At 44.0% G+C, this 19,531-nt stretch overlaps 1 protein-coding gene across 1 annotated transcript; it reads right to left on the bottom strand.

Annotated features, from left to right (window-relative positions):
- Positions 1-1,379: 1,379 nt before the first annotated feature.
- On the bottom strand, positions 1,380-5,342 carry LOC123401420 (cryptochrome-1-like). Its single transcript, XM_045095218.1, has 5 exons — positions 4,508-5,342; positions 3,685-3,900; positions 2,885-3,591; positions 1,914-2,736; positions 1,380-1,825 (listed from the first exon to the last, which is right to left on the bottom strand). Exons 1-4 carry the CDS (start codon positions 4,857-4,859, stop codon positions 1,927-1,929), a joined length of 2,085 nt encoding a protein of 694 aa, XP_044951153.1. The 5' UTR covers positions 4,860-5,342; the 3' UTR covers positions 1,380-1,825; positions 1,914-1,926.
- Positions 5,343-19,531: the final 14,189 nt, after the last annotated feature.

Genomic DNA, 19,531 nt, shown 5'->3' with positions numbered 1-19,531 from the left:
GGAACGATACAAAGCTTGTTGGGTACTTCGTGGTTTTACTCAGCGTGAAGGTATTGATTTTGATCAAACCTTCAGCCTTGTCGTCAAGCCAGCCACTATTCGCACAATGCTCTCTCTTGCGCTCTCTGGTGACTGGCCAATTCATCAGCTTGACGTCAAGAATGCATTCCTCAACGGCACCCTCACCGAGACAGTTTATGCTCGCCAACCTTCTGGGTTTACTGATCCTAACTCCCCTGATAAGGTATATCGTCTCAACAAATTACTTTATGGTTTGAATCAGGCGCCTCGAGCATGGTTTCAACGGTTTGCCTCGTTCATTGCATCGGTTGGTTTTATTGGCTCCAAGTCCGCCAGCTCGTTCGTCTGTCGGTGTGGTGCTGACATGGCCTATCTCCTGCTCTATGTGGATGACATTATCCTGACTGCGTCTTCATCGACATTGTTGCACAGTCTGATTGCCTCTCTTCATACCGAGTTCAGTATGACAGACTTGGGTGATCTTCATTACTTTCTGGGCATCTTTGTCACACGCAGCAAGGACAATTTGTTCCTCTCACAGGAGAAGTATGCATTGAATCTTCTTGACAAAGCTAGTATGTTGCAGTGCAAGTCCATCTCCACTCCAGTTGATACCGCCTCCAAACTTTCAACCACGTCCAGTGATCCTATTAAAGATCCCACCGAGTATCATAGTATTGCAGGAGGTCTTCAGTACCTTACGTTTACTCAACGAGACATCTCTTATGATGTGCAACATATTTGTCTTCATATGCATGATCCTTGGGTTAATCATTTGCTCCTTGTGAAACGTGTTCTTCGCTACATCCGCGACACCATCAGCTATGGCCCCACCTTGTTCCGATGCAGCTCTAACAAGTTGACGGCCTATTCTGACGCTGATTGTGCAGGTTGCCCAGACACTCGCCGGTCTACTTCTGGATATTGTGTCTTCCTCGGCGCTAACTTGGTGTCATGGTCTGCTAAGTGGCAACACACAATCTCTCGCTCCAGTGCCGAGACTGAATACGCAGTTGCAAATGTGGTGGCTGAAACATGTTGGTTACGACAACTTCTTCTAGAACTTCATCGACCGGTGTCTCGTGCCACAGTGGTTTTCTGTGATAATGTAAGCTCAGTTTACATGACTCGGAATCCCGTTCACCATCAACGCACTCCACGTTCCGAGTTCTTCCTAGTTTGCGGACATTTTCACCAAAGGATTACCATCACCTCTCTTCTTGGATTTTCGAGACAGTAGTAACATTCGTCGACTCCTGTTTACGACCGATGGAGGGTGTTAGAATATATAACCGTATTGTATTTGTATAAATATACGGTTATATATGTGTAGTCCTTGTATGGGTGTCCCAATATTGTATGGAAAGGACTCTGCCTTGTAACCTCTATATAATGATCAATACAAGGCACCACAACCTGTGGTTTTCCTAATCTTACAATTTTTATTTGTACACTCTGCCAAAGGTTTGTCTCCAAGTCAAGCTATGTGGTGACATCTTGGTCGGCAAAGATGGCAAGAACCAAAGGTAATGTACCATTACAGACATACCCCTTATAATCTGATAAATGGTGCATATCCTTTTGACAACTAGCAATCTACTACACCACAGAAGTTCTACAAGTCTAGTTTTACACAACTTATTGCACCCATGAAGCTGCATCACTTGATTCCTGCATAGCAAGGCTATATGTGAACATAAGGCGATAATGTACATATGTCACTGTCCAACGCCCTACACAATTAAATTCGTTATCGCATACGGACAAAAGTTTTCCACTTGGCAACCTGCTGTTGTTCATCCAGCTTCAAAAATAAATAAAAATGGAGGGTCAGTAGTAAGCATATAGAACGCACATAGAGTAGTTGAGAAACAAATTCTAGTTGGGTTTACCATGCATCTGAGTTCACGATGACTGGGAAAGCTGGTTCCAGTTCATCAACCTATTATGTGACTGCGGGTTCCTGTCCAGATAACTCCTACTGGAAATGTCAGTTTCATCCGCAGCATAAGGATCTGAATGGCCCGACGCAGCCGGAGGTGACCAGACGGGTACTACCCCACCTTCTCTCCCAGTCCAGCTGCTTGATGCCTCTGACGTGGATGGTGCTATGCCGCCGCCCTGCACACGGTGTAGGGTATACTGCTGGTTGTATCTGGCAGCAGTGCCGTCGCTGGCAACTTGTTCCCTGCTTTCCATCCGAGGCTGAGCCTGGAAATGCACCTGCGATGGCACCTCCGGCCTACTCACTTCGCTTTCAAAAACTGCGGAAAGTTCTGTTTCTGTTTCAGCTCTGACCAAGGAAGAGGTGATGCTAGGCACCATCTGATCTGCTCGTCTCCGGGCAGGACCAGCGGTCGCCGGTGTGTGGCTAGTGGCACGGTCCACTTCCATGTGCTGCAGCTCTTGGGGGAAGGCAATGGGTGGCTCATCCGAGGAGTCTCCCAGGCCTTCCTCCATTCCATTCTCTATCTCAGCACGAGAGGCCGCCTCAAGCTCCCACATCTCTGACAGGGCGTCCTGTAACCTGGACTTGGCTTCATCTAGCTCAACAATGGGGAGAGGGTAATTGGAACCTAGCTCAATTCCTGCAGCCTGCAGCACAGACTCGGGTGCATCCCAGGGGTGGTGTATCCATTCCGTTGGTAGCCTTGCCAGCTCCGGTAGCCATCGACGCACGTACTCCCCGTATGGGTCGAACTTGTATCCTTCAAACTGAGAAATGCAATACAAAGAATCAAATCAATCGAGAGTGCTAGCTATTTTGATTATCTTCTTCATATATGACCAAGATGTACCTGCTTTATATTGAGCTAATAAAATTCACCCTTTGGCGGAAAAAATAAAAATGACCAAGATGTACCTGTGGATTGTCAATGCGGTCGAGCTCACGGCCATCAGGTAGAGACCCGGAGATGTACTGCCAGCCCAAGGCGTCGCTCTCAAGGTCGGCGTCCAGCAAGGTGTCCCAGAAGTACTTCATCCCCCAGCGCCATGGCAGCTGGAGAACCTTGACGAAGAAGCTTGAGACGACGACACGTATCCTGTCATGCAGCCAGCCGGTGGCCCAAAGCTCCCTCATGCCGGCGTCGACAAGAGGATAGCCGGTCCTACCCTGCCTCCAGACCTTGAAGTAGACCTCATTGACCACCCAGGGGAAGAACCTGAGATGAGCCAGGAGGGGCTTCTCGTGGCTGCACGGGTGGTTGAAGGCGAGGTACCTGGAGTACTCTCGCAGGCCGATGGAGCGGAGGAAGAGGCTGCAGCCTTCCTCGCCGTCACGGTTGCTCTCGTTGCTCCATGTTAGCTGCTTCATCCGTACTTGATGGAAGACCTTGCGGACGCTGAGCTCGCCAAAGTGCAGGTAAGGGGAGAGCAGTGAGGTGTTTGCACTGTCGGCCTTCTTGCGGTTGACGGAGTAGTCGATGAGCGGGCCGTTGATGAAGGCTGTGAAAGCCTTGTCGGCGTTCTGCCACCCCGGCGACCACGCCCGTGCGAGCAGCGCGTTGCTCCCCCTCTCCGAGTCGTCTTCGAAAATCAGGTCGTCTGATGAGCACCTCGTCAAGTCACCTGTGGAATTTTTCCATGTTGTCAGTAGTTATTGTTCTTTCGTCAAAAAAAAGAAGAAAAAGAAATGGTGGCGTTGCACTTGCAGGCAGAGACCTGAATTGATCCTCTTGGGTGGCAGCATGGGCGCGGGGGGGTCGACCATACAGAGGCACTTGTTCCAGAAGGACGTGAACATGGTGAAGGGGGAGCCGTGGTCGTCGAGGACCTCCCATGGCTCGTAGAGCAGGTCGGAGTTGAAGGACTGCACGGAGATGCCCTCGGCCGCCAGCACTTGCTTCACCCGGTGGTCCCGGACCAGCGACAGCGGGTCTACAGCGCGGGCAGGCAGAGCAGACAGCGATTGGTGAGCAACACATGGCCATTTGTTTGTGTCAGCTCACACGATAAGGTGCTTGTTATTTTATGAATCAGAAAGATAAAAGGTGCTACTCACAATTTTGTTTCTGTTTCTTAAAAGAAGTAGTACTAGTAAGTTTTAAACCGGACTAGAAGTAATAAATACTCTTCTGTTCTTACATACTTGTTGTTTTTTAGGAGAACATAGTACTCGTTTTTTTCAACAATAAATATTATGGTAAAGAGGGGAGTAGGTTGGTGGATACCAGAACTTTTGGGAATTAAAGGCTGAGGGTTCAGGGATTGTTTGATGCTAAACTTGGAGTTGTTTGACGTGTGGAGTACTACAAGTTAAGCTATGAAATATCCATGAATATGATTGGTATTGGTATACACACATCACGCACATGGGAGGGTACTGTTGATTGATGGGAAGATTCCCCCCTCAAATTTCTATTGGATCGTGGATCTAGTTGAGCCAGAGCGGAGCAAACTATATATACATATAATAAAATATACAAAACGGAGGAAAATATAAAGTAAATTAAAAACCAAGTAGGAGATGCAGGAGGAATCGGACCGTAGAGGTGGTTGAAGAAGAGATGGGTGGCGCCGGTGCTGCGGACGAGCTCGAGCAGCGCGGCGACGGTGTCGGTCGACCGCCGGGTGACCAGCCGGCTGGCGCCGAGCCGGCGCAGCGAGGCGTCCAGGTGCTTGAGGCTCTGGCTGAGCCACCACCGGGACACCCGCCCAGGGTAGTAGGGCCCGTCCTCCTCCGGCGCCCACACGTACGCTGGCACCACCTCCCCGGCTGTTCGCGCCGCTGCCGCTAGGGCCGGGTTGTCCTCCACGCGCAGGTCCCGCCTGAACCACACAACCGTCCGCGTCGCAGCCTCCCCGGCTCCGCCGCTCATCGACAGCGACGCTGACATGACTCGGCACTAAGGCCTTTCTGCAACGACGAGCAGCTAGCTAATTACCCAAGGAAAAAGCTCGTTGCCTTGCCTCTCTTGGATAACGAGCAGCAGCAGCTCAGGGAGCTGTCATGAAGCAAACTTTGTTGGCGCTCCGGTGTGGGTAGCTCAACAAGATTTGCCTGGATCGGCGAGGATTTCCTGGAACCGTGGAATGAACTGGGCCGGAACGGTTTCCTCAGTGCCGGTGCATGGGAAATGATGTGGAGTAAATCTGACCAATATTTCCCCTTCTTTTTCGTACAAAAAAGATTTCTGGAGTATTTTTTGCTGGGAGGTGGGATGGTGGTGTTCTTGCAGAGTTGCAGGGGGTTCTTAGTTTTGGTTGGGGAAGGGGAGCTGTGGTCCAACGGAGAGTGTGGTCTATGGATATTGGGATTGGTTGGTTGGCTTGGATTTGTTCCCAGCTTTTCTCTTTTGTCCGTTTATCCCCTCCGCTCTCTCCTCTATCTCTCCTCCCTTGCCCTTTCTCCTATCCCACCATAATATTCGTCTCAATTTATTGGAAGCAACTAAATAAAAACATCTTCACCCGTTTGACTCCTCACGAGGCATTTTTTGTTGTTGTTAGGGGCTGTCGGCGAAAATTTTGCAAAAAATTTCACTCGTCCGTACCCCAGCCGGTCACATGAGAAGAGAAAGAGAGAGAGGATAGATTCCTTTTTTTGCATGTGCATGGTGGACCTAGCAGAAAAAAGGAAGGAGAGAGAGAGGAGAGAGGAGAGAGGCTGACCGCTGGAGTTTGTGCATGCAAAAGTAGCGTCCCCCAAACGCCTCCCTAAGGAGGGAGGGAGGGGGGCTTGGTTTGGCCTGGGATCGTCGGTGCTAGTGTTGGCCAAATCCGACGCAAACGACATCCTGGGAGCGCGGCTTGGTCGATTTTTCGTCGTCGGCGCTAAAAAAGGGGTTGGGAGGGCGTACCCGGGACGCGGTTGGAGATGCTCTAAGAAGCATTCTTTCGGAACCGTCCGAAGAGTAACTTGTGGCGCGCTCTCAATCACCGCCAAGTGTCACGCTCTAGATGTTTTTCGAATTATTATTTTCGCACGTGTTTATGACTCTTAAATGATTTTTTGGTTTCATTGCCTTTTTTAGTTTTTGGACAAACAAAATACAGAAAACACAAAATTTGTGCACACATACGCGTTTTCTTTTCTTCTCCCCTTTCACGAGTGAGAGGCATGACCGTGCTTTTGGAAAAAGAAAAAACACAATTTTTTCTGTCATAAGAGATACGGATTTGCTTTCATGAGAGACAGCCGTGTCTCTTGGATAAGAGAAAAATCATACGTCCTTTTTTCTTTCATTAGAGGCACGGTTTTGCTTCTGTGAAGGGCATTGATTTGCTTTCCCGAGAGGGATGACGTGCCTCTCGAAAACAAAAAAAAGGCTTCCGCGAGTAGTACGAACCGTGCCTCTTGGAAAAAAGCGTTTTTCTTCCATGAGAAGCATAATTTTACTTCTCATAGAGGCATAGGTTTACTTACGCTTTGGGTTTTTCGTCCGGTATTTTCATGAAAATAAACTTTGTCAAAACGTATCAACGTGAGATCTAGTTTTAAAGATCTCGACACGAGGAATTTAACGATGAAAATAGTTTAAGATTTGGGTGCCTGATTTAAGAGATAAGATGTTTTAAATAAACAAATTTATGAAAAAATGAAAACTCTTAGATTGCGACAAGTGGGGCATACATAACCCTAGGAAGTGGGAGTGGCCATTGCAAAGAATGCTTCTAAATTAGCGATTTCACAATTTATTTCATCTTTGTGCAAACAAAATTCTTATCGATCGATTCTGTTGAGTATGTCCCAAACATGTGTGTGTGTGTGCTCCTCCATCGATGCAACTTTTGGATGTTATGACGCTACCGGCCACCGAAGCTCGGGGCGGGGAGCCTGTTGCAGCGTACGTACTCCCGGTGACTGTCCGCGCCGCCCGTCACGTTCTTACTCTCCTGCCTGCTCGCGCCTTTCGCCTCCTCCCGGTGGGGCTCCGTCACCATCAGCCTCCTCCGGTGGGGCTCTACTGCCACAACACCAAAGACGTTCGTCGTCGCGAGCTCCGGTCGTTCAATTACGGGACCCCTAGAGGTTCACAACCGCAGCGCCCCCTAAATCCGAGCAAGGAGGTGGGTCGACGAGCTCTAGAGACAAAGTAGAAGTTTCTGAACTTCCATCTCATCGCATTGCTTCCGTTTGATTTCAAGAACACTGTGTCTCTCTTCTGTGGAACTCGAAATGTATGCCAGTGCGTAGCTTTTTTGGTACATCTCCGAGCAGGGAACCCACATCTAGTGATGGCTTTAGTGGGTAACAAGGCTCTAAAACAATTGGCCGTCATTACAGGTCGGCTTCTCCAGATTCTTCAGTTCAGCTCTAAAAAAATGAGCATTATATGTTGTTGTCCAGTTTGCTCACTTCTTGGAATGAAAAAAAGACTAAAGGACAATAGAAATTGCTCTAGAAGGTCAAAAATATGTTCAAGTATATTTTTTGAAACACCGACACTCTTTGGACATCATCGGTTATCGAAAATAAGTGTTCTCCATCGTTTTTATAGAAATGGCTTGATTGCCACTAATCTGAAGTTCATAGATGATACGAAAGAAGATGTGGGATCTAGGATCTAGTGGATTTTCCATGATGTAAGTTGCTCCAGAAACTCGTCTTTGATTTCAAAGTTGTGAAGTATCAGAGTAGAACACGATAAAAAACTTGAAGTTCAAAAACATGCTTTGATTTCATATTTAATGGTTGGTTTTATTTTCTATTTGTGTATAAAAGAAAGAAGTTCAAGTATAAGAAATGAAAAAAGTTAAAAATATTTAACACGATAAAAAATCATGTATGAAATTCATGTGCGGGAATAAAAATGCAAATTGACAATGAAGTTCATGTATAAAAAAACAAAATGTTGCTAGAAGTTCAAGTGCTCGACGAGGGAAAGTTCAAAATTGCTACCGAGTTTATGCACACATAATTCTCTCTCACGTACGTGTCTATGTTCTTTTCAAAACTACAATGGTCCAAAACAAAAAAAATCACATGTAACCAATATGAAAAGTGTTACAAATGCTACTATTTGTTGTGATGTCGAAAAAAGAATTGAGTTTTTGTTGAAGATTTCAAATAAATAAATTTGAGTGGCTATATGTAAAAATAAATAATTGAAAAAACTCCTAAGAAGTCCAAATTAAAAAAAGGAACAGTTCAATATTTATACAAAATCTAGATTTACCTCATCATTAAAGAATGAAAAACAAGACGTTCAATAATAAAAAACAAGAAGTTTGAATTCTAAAAATTGAGGAGTTCAATATTCATAAAAACGATCTTTGGTGTTAACTAGGATTTTTTCCATTACTAAAAGAAATGTATCAACAAGTCCAAATTACAAAAATAAAGAAGTTCGATATTTGTACAAAAACTGAGAGTTTCCTTATTACTAGAAGTTTAATATTCATTAAGAAATTGGTGCTAGAAGTTCAAGTGCTCCACTCGGAGAAGTTCAAAACTTCTTGCGAGAGAGGTTCACCTTGTATTTACATGTTGAAAGCACAAAAAAGAAATTATTTTTTGCGTTTGAAAACAATTCTCTCAATCCACAAAGAAATTCATTTATTTTTGGGAGCAATTCGATTTCAAAAAGAAAACCAAAAATTCAAATTATAAAAATGGAGTAATTGAATGTATAAAAAAATAAATTATTCTTGTTTCTATGCAAAATTAAAATATTATTCAATTTTTAAAAAGGTTGTACCTTGTTTACTTAAAAATATTTTTTTCTTTTCGAAGAATAAAACTAAGAAGTTCAAATTAGGAAAGCACACGAGTTGAGAGATTATAAAAACCTAGGATTTGCAAGCTCAAATTTTGATGGGTGCTTTAGGAGTTAGGGCAAAAAAATGGAGAGCAGTTTAAAGTGATAACACCTAGAAGTTCACGTACTACATGGTGTGTATTTAATATGAGAAAAAATGATTAAAAAGGCAAATTCCAAATTTTTTGTTGCTATAAGTTCAAGTCCTCAGTCGAAGAAAGTTATAAAATTATTGTGAGAGGTTTATACAAAAGGAATATCGTTTGTGTAACGCTCACGAATGGTGAGAAATTATAAACGAAAATACGTGACAAAAGTTCAACGTGAAAACAACAGGAAGTTCAACTAGTACACTGAATTAATTTCAGATGTAAATCTTTTAAACCATCGTGAGTTCGAAAAAAGATCAATATGGAAAAGTTGCATGTTTATAGCAGCTTTCCATGAGGATATCGTTTGCTCAATTCCGGTAAGTTGATGGGCAGTTACGAGCAAAAAAAGTGAAAATAGAGTGAAGTTCAAGTAGACATCCACAGAAGTTCAAGTTCTTCACGCGGTGCATTTTCGAAGATTCCGTTTTGCGATAAAGCAGAAGGCATGATCTTGTTGTTTTCAAAATTACTTGAAAACGACTTGGAATTTGTAGGATTTGAATTATGTCTAGGGGTGATTAGACTACTTGACCAAATAAAAACTTAGCATTTTCCCAATTTTAGTTGCAGACAAGTTTTAGCAATTGTAGCAAGTCAAGCACACCCTACACATGCAAGTCTAAGAGTATAGCAGCAGAAAGTAAAGACATGCACATGTAAATAGAGGGTAGAGATAGGAAGATCAAATACAAAGATTGACACGCAGATTTTGGCGTGGTTCCAATAGGTGGTGTTATCGTACATCCACGTTGATGGAGACTTCAACCCATGGAGGGTAACATCCGCCCGAGGCCATGGAGGGCTCAACCAACGAAGGGTACATGGAGAAGCAACCTTGTTGATAACCCACAAGTGTAGGGATCGCAACAGTTTTCGAGGGTAGAGTATTCAACCCAAATTTATTGATTCGCCTCAAGGGGAAACAAAAGAATATTCTCAAGTATTAGCAGCTGAGTTTGTCAGATTCAACCACACCTGAAAGATTAGTGTCTGCAAGCAAAGTATCAGTAGCAAAGTAGTATGATAGCAACAGTGTCAGAAACAGATCTGTTGACGGCAGACTATTCCTAACTGTTGTATCAATGGCGCCAGTAAGTTGCACGTGGACGGGGAAATATTCTTCCCCCGCAACGGTGTCGGAAAAGTCTTGCAACAAGGAGCAGCAAAGTAGCAAGGAACAACAGTAGCAGCAGCAGTAGAGTAACAACAATAGCAACAGTAGTAGCAAAGTGGCCCAATCCCTTTTGTAGCAAGGGATAAGCCTAGACAAAGTAACGTAACAAGGACCAGTAGTAAAAGACTCGTAGGCAGTGGATCGGTGATGGATGGGTATTACAGATGTGATCCATCATGCAACAGTTATAACATGGAGAGATAAGTAACTAGCTCCCGTTCGTCAATCTAATGTAGGCATGTATTTCGTATGTAGTCATACGTGCTTAGGGAAAATAACTTGCATGACATCTATTGTCCATCCCTCCCGTGGCAGAGGGGTCCTAATGGAAACTACGAGATATTAAGGTTCTCCTTTTAATAAAGAACCGGACCAACGCATTAACACTTGGTGAATACATGAACTCCTCATACTATGGTCATCTCCGGGAGTGGTTCCGGCTATTGTCACTCTGGGGTTGCCGGGTCATAACACATAGTAGGTGACTACAACTTGCAAGATAGGATCTAAAACACACATATATTGGCGACAACATAATAGGTTCAGATCTGAAATCATGGCACTCGGGCCCTAGTGACAAGCATTAAGCATAGCCAAGTAGTAGCAACATCAATCTCAGAACATAGTGGATATTAGGGATCAATCCCTGTCAAAACTAACTCGATTACATAATAGATCTCATCCAACTCATCACCGTCCACCAAGCCTACGATGAGATTACTCACGAACGATGAAGAGCATCATGGAATTGTTGATGGAGGAAAGTTGATGATGACGATGGCGATGATTTCCCCTCTCTCGAGCCCAAAACGGACTCCAGATCTGCCCTCCAGATGAAGAACAGGAGGTGGCGGCGCCTCCGTATCGTAAAACGCGATGAAACCTTCTCTCTGATTTTTTTTCCGAGCGAGACGGAAGATATTTAGCTGAGTTTGGAGGCGGTGGTGCCACGTGGGCCCCACAAGCCCTCACGGCGCGACCGGGGGGTGGGGGGTGGGGGGGGGGGGTGGCCGCGGCCTGTGGGATTGTGGCCCACTGGTCCACCTCCTCCGATGGATCTTTGCGCAAGTATTTTTCTTTTATTCCAGAAAAATTTTCCGTAAATTTTCAGGACATTCCGAGAACTTTTATTTCTGCACAAAAACAACACCATGGCAATTCTGCTGAAAACAGTGTCAGTCCGGGTTAGTTCCATGCAAATTAGAGTCCAAAACAAGGGCAAAAGAGTTCGAAAAAGTAGATATGATGGAGACGTATCAACTCCCCCAAGCTTAAAGCCTTGCTTGTCCTCAAGCAATTCAGTTGACAAATTGAAAGAGACAAAAGAAAAACTTTGACGAACTCTGTTTGATCTTGTTGTTGCAACTATGTCTAACTCATAACCAGAATTTCAGCAAGATCACAAGCAAACCACATAAGCAAATGACATCTAGGTCTCACGGTAAACTCATATCAATAGCATAATCAGCTAGCGAGCAAATAATAATAAGCCTCAAATTCCAACACTTCAATCAAAACAACGTGAAGCAGTACGAATAGATGGTATCTCGCTAGCTCTTTCTGAGACCGCAAAACATAAATGCAGAGCACCTTCAAAGACCAAGGAATGACTAAACATTGTAATTCAAGGCAATGAAGAACCAGTCATAGTCATACTCAACACAGTTAAAAGCAAAGCATAAAAATGACAGAGGTGCTCTCTAATTGGTGCTTTTGTAAGAGAAGGATGACTCAACACGAACATAAATAGACAGGCCCTTCGCAGAGGGAAGCATTGATTTGCAGAGGTGCCAGAGCTCAAGTTTTGAAAACAGAGATAATAATTTTGGGTGGCATGCTTTCATTGTCAACGCAATGACTAAGAGTTCTCAATACCTTCCACGCTACACATGCTATAGGCGGTTCCCAAACAGAAAAGTAAAGTTTTGACTCCCCCACCACCAATCAATCACACTCCACGGCTAGCCGAATCCTCGGGTACCGTCCATACCAACGTCAATCCTGGGGGAGTTTTGTTTCCAATTATCTTTTCGATTTGAGCATGGAACTGGGAATTCCAATTACCACCCCTTTCTCGTGAATGATAGTGAATAAACACATATCGAGGATAATACACCTAGCATGGAAGATACCAATAGCCCCCTGTCACCACATGAGTGGTTCGGGCATGCAAAACGGATTATTTCTTGAAGGTTTAGAGAGTGGCACATGCAAATTTACTTGGAACGGCAGGTAGATACCGCATATAGGTAGGTATGGTGGACTCATATGGCACAACTTTTGGGTTTATGGAAGTGGATGCACAAGCAGTATTCCCGCTTAGTACAAGTGAAGGCTAGCAAAAGACTGTGAAGCGACCAACTAGAGAGCGACAACAATCATCAAAATGCATTGAGATTAACTAACATTGAGTGCAAGCATGAGTAGGACATAAATCACCATGAACATGAATATCATAGAGGCTATGTTGATTTTGTCTCAACTACATGCGTGAGCATGCGCCAAGTCAAGCCACTTGAATCATTCAAAGGAGGATACCATCCTATCACACTACATCATAGTCATCTCAACATTCATGTGAGCAACCAAGACAAACCATTGTAAGCTACTAGCTAAGTAAGCATGGCATAAGCAAATATGATCTCTAAGTTGTCATTGCAAACATGTTTCTCTCACAACAAAGCTGAATCAGGCATGATGAGCTAGTAATATTTACAAAAACAAAATAGATCGAGTTCATACCAGCTTTTCCACGCTCAATCACTTCATCATATATCGTCATTATTGCCTTTCACTTGCACGACCGAACGATGTGAACAATAATAAGAGTGTTCGTGCATTGGACTAAAGCTGGAATTTGCAGGCAAACACAAAGGAGAAGACAAAGTAATATGGCTCTTTGAAAGCTAAACAGGTATGCATTCAAGAGCCACTAAACATTGTAACCATGGTCTTCTACCTTGACCCAAAGAAAAAGAAAACTATTTACACGGGAAAGCTCCCAACAAGCAAAATAAGAAAAAGAAAATCTTTTTGGGTTTTCTCAAACTAGACAGACACACGAAAATAAAACGAGAAGAAGAAAATAAACTAGCATGGATGATAAAGTGGCAAAGTGCGAACACCGACGAACAAAGTGAAAGCATAAGCAAGAATGTAAAGTCGGTGAGAACACGTACTCCCCCAAGCTTAGGCTTTTGGCCTAAGTTGGTCTACTCCCATGGAGGGAAATAACCAGCTCCGGGGTACTCCGGAGTGGACTGAGGATACCACTACTGTGTGAGATCCTCTGGCTCCCACTGATAAACTGGCGTCTAGTACTCGACTGGTGGCTCGGGCACGGGCACCTGTGGTTGGGCTAAGCCCCAATATGCGTAGATGTCCGAGGGCATAATAATGTACTTGCCTACATGAAGATTGAACAAAGAAGGAGCAGGCAAAGTAATAGTCTCACGAGTACCCTGACTAAATACCAGGTTATAAATCATCCTTCTATTTATATCTCTATCAAGAAAGTCATGGCGAACCATGCTATCGTAATCTAGATATCTCTCGGGAAGAAGAATCTCTTATTCCTCCTCCAGTCTAATAGGTATCTCAAAGTGTCTAGCAAAACGGGTAGCATAGATACCTCCATAGACAACACCTTTAGAACGGTTCAGGTTCAACCGTTGAGCTACTATAGCACCCAAGCTATAAGTTTTATCATTATAAAGGGCTTGGCGCAAGACCGCAAGATCTGGGGAACTAAGTGACCTAGCTTTCCCATGGCCAATCAAACATTTTCCCACAAATAGTGAGAAGTACCGAAGCACGAGAAAATGTATGCTAGCAGCTCTAGCGCAAGACACTCCTCTCTCCTCTCCTACAGCAATAGTACCGATGAAAGCTTCCAAGTCCTGTGGACGAGGTTCATGAATATCCCCAACATAAGGTAATTTGCAACCATTGCAAAAATCCTGGAGTGACATGCGCTGGGGGATATCATAAAGTTTAAACTCAACCATAGGAGGATTCTTCCTCGGATAGAAGTTAAATCTTTGTACGAAGATATTAGTGAGGAGGAGGTATTGCGGATACTTATCTTCAACGAAGGGGGTAAGGCCTGCGTTTTCCAGAAAGTGATAAAAGTCCTCATAAATTCTGGCCGCGCGTAAGAACACGTCGCTTGGCCACTCGCATGCTCGAACTTCCGCGACTCAAGGGACCAGATACTTGGGCTTCTTCTCACTCCCATCATCCTTGGGGTCACGGCTTGACGAGCCTCTTAATAACCTCCTCATCTTTTCCCTTTTCTATCTCTGAAAATTTCTGAAATTTTTAGTGATTCTAAGGAAAAGTAAATAGGGCTCAACTAAACTAGTAGCAACTACTCCCACAAGTGCCTAGAGGCCATATTACGCATCAAAACTACTTGGGACCAGCCAAAATCAGCATGCAAAGCTCAAGAACATGGTCACCAAGGCAGCAAAAACACGCGGAGTATAAGGCACTAGAGCAAAAACTAATTGGACCAATGAAGGAGTCACTTACCAAGGAGTAATTTCCCCAAAACAGTTCGGAGAATGGTGATTTGAGAAAAGAGATCGAAAATCCCAGCAAGAGGAGCAAGAAGACGGGTTTGAGCTGCGAAACAATTTTTTCTGGAGGTAGGAGAACCAGATGAGAGCAAGAATGAGTGGATGGGATTCCTGTGGGCCCCACAAGCCTGGGTGGCGCGGCTAGGGGGGTGGTCGCGCCCCTAGGGCTTGTGGCCCACTGGCGTGGCCCCCAGACAAGCTCTTTGTCTCAGAATTTTTCAAAACATCCAGAAAAAATCATACTTGATTTTCAGGACGTTCGGAGAACTTCTATTTTCGGGGTACTTTTCTACCGGACGCTAAAACAGAAAACAGGGAAAACTAAACTAAGTCTATCATTTTTCTTCTAAGCAACCTAAAGTGAAAGCTCGGAACAGAGCTTTGTGACTCCTCGATTTATCCGTCTCATGGTCATTGAAAGAAATCCGTCAATTAGGTTGATCAAGTCTCCTCAACAAACCTTTTCGAATCGCAAAAGAGAACGGAGAATTTTTGAATAGTCACTAGGTCACTTCAATGGGGATGTGTATCTCCCCAACAAGCAAATCATACTTCATCTTGACAGGAGGTATAGGGCATTCAAAGCTCCCAATAAGAATCTATGAAGTTTTTTCAATAGCATTGATGCAATGTACTCGAAATTTTTTCTTCGGAAAGTGCACCGTATGCTCATTACCGTTGACATGGAAAGTGACATTGCTTTGTTGCAATCTATAACAGCCCCTATAGTGTTTAAAAAGGGTCTTCCAAGGATAACAACCATGGCATCATCCTCGGGAATATCGAAGATAACAAAGTCTGTTAAGATGGTGACGTTAGCGACCACAACAGGCACATCTTCGCAAATGCTGATAGGGAAAGCAGTTGATTTGTCGGCCATTTGTAGAGAGATTTCAGTGGGTGTTAACTTATCCAGTTCAAGCCTACGATAAAGAGAGAGAGAGGCATAACACTAACACTGGCTCCAAGGTCGCATAACACAGTTCTAACGTAGTTGCCTTTAATGGAGCAAGGTATAGTGGGCACACCGGGATCACCTAGTTTCTTAGGAGTTCCACCCTTGAAGGTATAGTTAGCAAGCATGGTGGAAATCTCAACCTCAGGTATCCTCCTCTTATTAGTTACAATATCTTTCATGTACTTAGCATACGGAGACATTTTGAGCATATATGTCAAATGCATTTGCAGAAAGACAGGTCTGATCATTTCAATGAAGCGCTCAAAATCCTCATCATCCTTTTTCTTGGATGGTTTGGGAGGAAAGGGCATAGGTTTCTGAACCCATGATTCCCTTTATTTACCATGCTTCCTAGCAGTGAAGTCATTCTTATCGTATCTTCTATTCTTAGGCTGTGGGTTATCAAGATCAACACTAGGTTCAATCTCCACATCCTTATCATGCTAGGTTGAGCATCATCATGAACATCACTATTGATATTATCATTAGGCTCATGTTCATCACCAGATTGTGTTTCAACATCATAAACAGAGGCATCGTTTGGACTCTCAGGGGTAGCAGCAACAGGGTTGCTAGCGTGCAAGTTCCTATCATCTTTCTTCTTCTTTCTTGGATGAATAGGTGCATCAGTGCTAACTCCTTGAGAATCTTGTTCAATTCTCTTTGGATGACCCTCAGGATACAAAGGTTCCTGGGTCATTCTACCGCCTCTAGTAATGACTCTGACGGAATTGTCATTCAACTCATCGAGCAAGTCATTTTGAGCTTTAAGTACTTGTTCTACCTCAGTAGTAACCATAGAGGCATGTTTACTCATAAGTTTAAGATCATTGACATTTCTGTCCACACAAGCACTTAAATGACTAAGCATACGAGCATTCTGTTCCAATTGTCTGCTAACATAATCATTGAAGCTCTGTTGTTTGGCAACAAAGTTATCAAATTCATCCATGGATAAGCTAGCAGGTTTATCAAAAGGAATATCACTCTCATCAAACCTACGCAGAGAATTTACTTCTACTACCTGTATCGGGTTATCGAGACCATGGATCTCTTCGATAGGTGGTAGATTTTCGACATCTTCAGATTTAATGCCTTTCTCTCGCATAGATTTCTTGGCTTCTTGCATATCTTCAGGACTGAGGAATAGAATACCTCTTTTCTTCGGAGTTGGCTTAGGAGGTGGTTCGGGAATAGTCCAATCATTCTCATTGCACAAGATGTTATTCAATAGAATCTCAGCTTGTTCTATAGTTCGTTCCCTAAAAACACAACCAACACAACTATCTAGGTGGTCTTTAGAAGCATCCGTAAGTCCATTATAGAAGATATCAAGTATTTCATTTTTCTCAAGAGGGTGATCAGGCAAAGCATTCAGTAGCTGGATGAGCCTCCCCCAAGCTTGTGGGAGAGTCGCTTCTCCAGCTTGAGCAAAGTTGTATATTTCCTGCAAGGCAGCTTGCTTCTTATGGGCAGGGAAATATTTTTCCGAGAAGTAGTAGACCGTATCCTGGGGGCTACGCACACAACCAGGAGCAAGAGAAGTGAACCAGGTCTTAAAATCATCCTTTAGCGAGAAAGGAAACAACTTGAGGATATAGTAGTGGTGGATCTTTTCCTCACTAGTGAATAGGGTGGCTATATCGTGCAGTTTGGTAAGATGGGCTACAACCATTTTAGACTCATAACCGTGAAAAGGATCAGATTCGACTAGAGTGATTAACTCAGGGTCGACAGAGAATTCATAATCCTTATCGGTCACAAAGATAGGCGAAGTAGCAAACTTCGGGTCGTATTTCATCCTAGCATTCAGAGATTTTTCTTTCCACTTGCGCAGTAATTTCTCAACATCATAGCTATCCTTACACGCAAGAAAATCCTCAGCTATCTCTCCCTCCATAAGATAACGCGTATCAGGCATAACAGGCAATTCAGGCATAGTAGCAGGTTCTAGTTCAATAGTATCAGCAGTTTCAGAAGTATCATCACGTCTAGCAGCAACTCTAGCAATTTGTGCATCAAGGGCACCTAGTGGCAAAGCAGTATCAGGCATAGCAGGCATAGTATCAAGCATAGCATCATCAGGCATAGTATCAACCATAGCATCATCAGGCATAGTATCAAGCATAGCATCATCATAAGCATCATGGGCAGCAGAAGTAGCATCATCAAGAAGAGGCGACATATCAAGATTTCTAGCAGGAGGCGATGTCGCAAAATTACTCAAAACTGAAGGTGAATCAAGTGCAGAGCTAGATGGCAGTTCCTTACCTCTCCTCGTAGTGGAAGGCAAGATTTTAGTTCTTGGATCTTTCAGATTCCTCATAGTGACCAGCAGACGTCAATCCCAAGTGACTCAGAGAATATAGTTGTGCCTCCCCGACAACGGTGCCAGAAAAAGGTCTTGATAACCCACAAGTGGAGGGGATCGCAACCGTTTCGAGGGTAGAGTATTCAACCCAAATTTGTTGATTCGTCTCAAGGGAAAACAAAAGAATATTCTCAAGTATTAGCAGTTGAGTTTCTCAAATTCAACCACACCTGAAAGATTAGTGTCTGCAAGCAAAGTATCAGTAGCAAAGTAGTATGATAGCAACGGTGTCAGAAATAGATTTGTTGACGACAGACTATTCCTAACTGTTGTATCAATGGCGCCAGTAAGTTGCACGTGGACGGGGAACTATTCTTTCCCGGCAACGGTGTCGGAAAAGTCTTGCAACAAGGAGCAGCAAAGTACCAAGGAACAGCAGTAGCAGCAGCAGCAGAGTAACAACAGTAGCAAGAGTAGTAGCAAAATGGTCCAATCCCTTTTGTAGCAAGGGACAAGCCTAGACAAAGTAACGTAGCAAGGACCAGTAGTAAAAGACTCGTAGGCAGTGGATCGGTGATGGATGAGTATTACAGATGTGATTCATCATGCAACAGTTATAACACGGAGAGATAAGTAACTAGCTCCCGTTCGTTAATCTAATGTAGGCATGTATTCCTTATGTAGTTATACGTGCTTAGGGAAAAGAACTTGCATGACATCTATTGTCCATCCCTCCCGTGGCAGCGGGGTCCTAATGGAAACTACGGGATATTAAGGTTCTCCTTTTCATAAAGAATCGGACCAACGCATTAACACTTGGTGAATACATGAACTCCTCATACTATGGTCATCTCCGGGAGTGGTTCCTGCTATTGTCACTCCGGGGTTGCCGGGTCATAACACATAGTAGGTGACTACAACTTGCAAGATAGGATCTAAAACACACATATATTGGCGACAACATAATAGGTTCAGATCTGAAATCATGGCACTTGGGCCCTAGTGACAAGCATTTAGCATAGCCAAGTAGTAGCAACATAAATCTTAGAACATAGTGGATATTAGGGATCAATCCCCGTCAAAACTAACTCGATTAGATGATAGATCTCATCCAACTCATCACCGTCTAGCAAGCCTACGATGAGATTACTTTCGAACGATGAAGAGCATCATGGAATTGTCGATGGAGGAAGGTCGATGATGACGATGGCGACGATTCCCCTCTCCGGAGCCCAAAACGGACTCCAGATCTGCCCTCCAGATGAAGAACACGAGGTGGCGGCGCCTCCATATCGTAAAACACGATGAAACCTTCTCTCAGATTTTTTTTCCGGGTGAGACGGAAGATATAGAGCTGAGTTTGGAGGCGGTGGTGCCACGTGGGCCCAACAAGCCCTCACGGTGCGGCCAGGGGGGTGACCGCGGCCTGTGGGCTTGTGGCCCACTGGTCCACCTCCTCCGGTGGATCTTTGTGCAGGTATTTTTCTTTTATTCCAGAAAAATTCTCCGTAAATTTTCAGGGCATTCCGAGAACTTTTATTTCTGCACAAAAACAACATCATGGCAATTCTGCTGAAAACAACGTCAGTCCGGGTTAGTTCCATTTAAATCATGCAAATTAGAGTCCAAAACA

Source organism: Hordeum vulgare, chromosome 6H, assembly GCF_904849725.1.
Source record: "Hordeum vulgare subsp. vulgare chromosome 6H, MorexV3_pseudomolecules_assembly, whole genome shotgun sequence".
In the NCBI taxonomy this organism is placed as follows: Eukaryota; Viridiplantae; Streptophyta; class Magnoliopsida; order Poales; family Poaceae; genus Hordeum; species Hordeum vulgare.
Note: the sequence above shows the minus strand (reverse complement) of the source record. Positions and strands in the feature narration are given on the sequence as shown.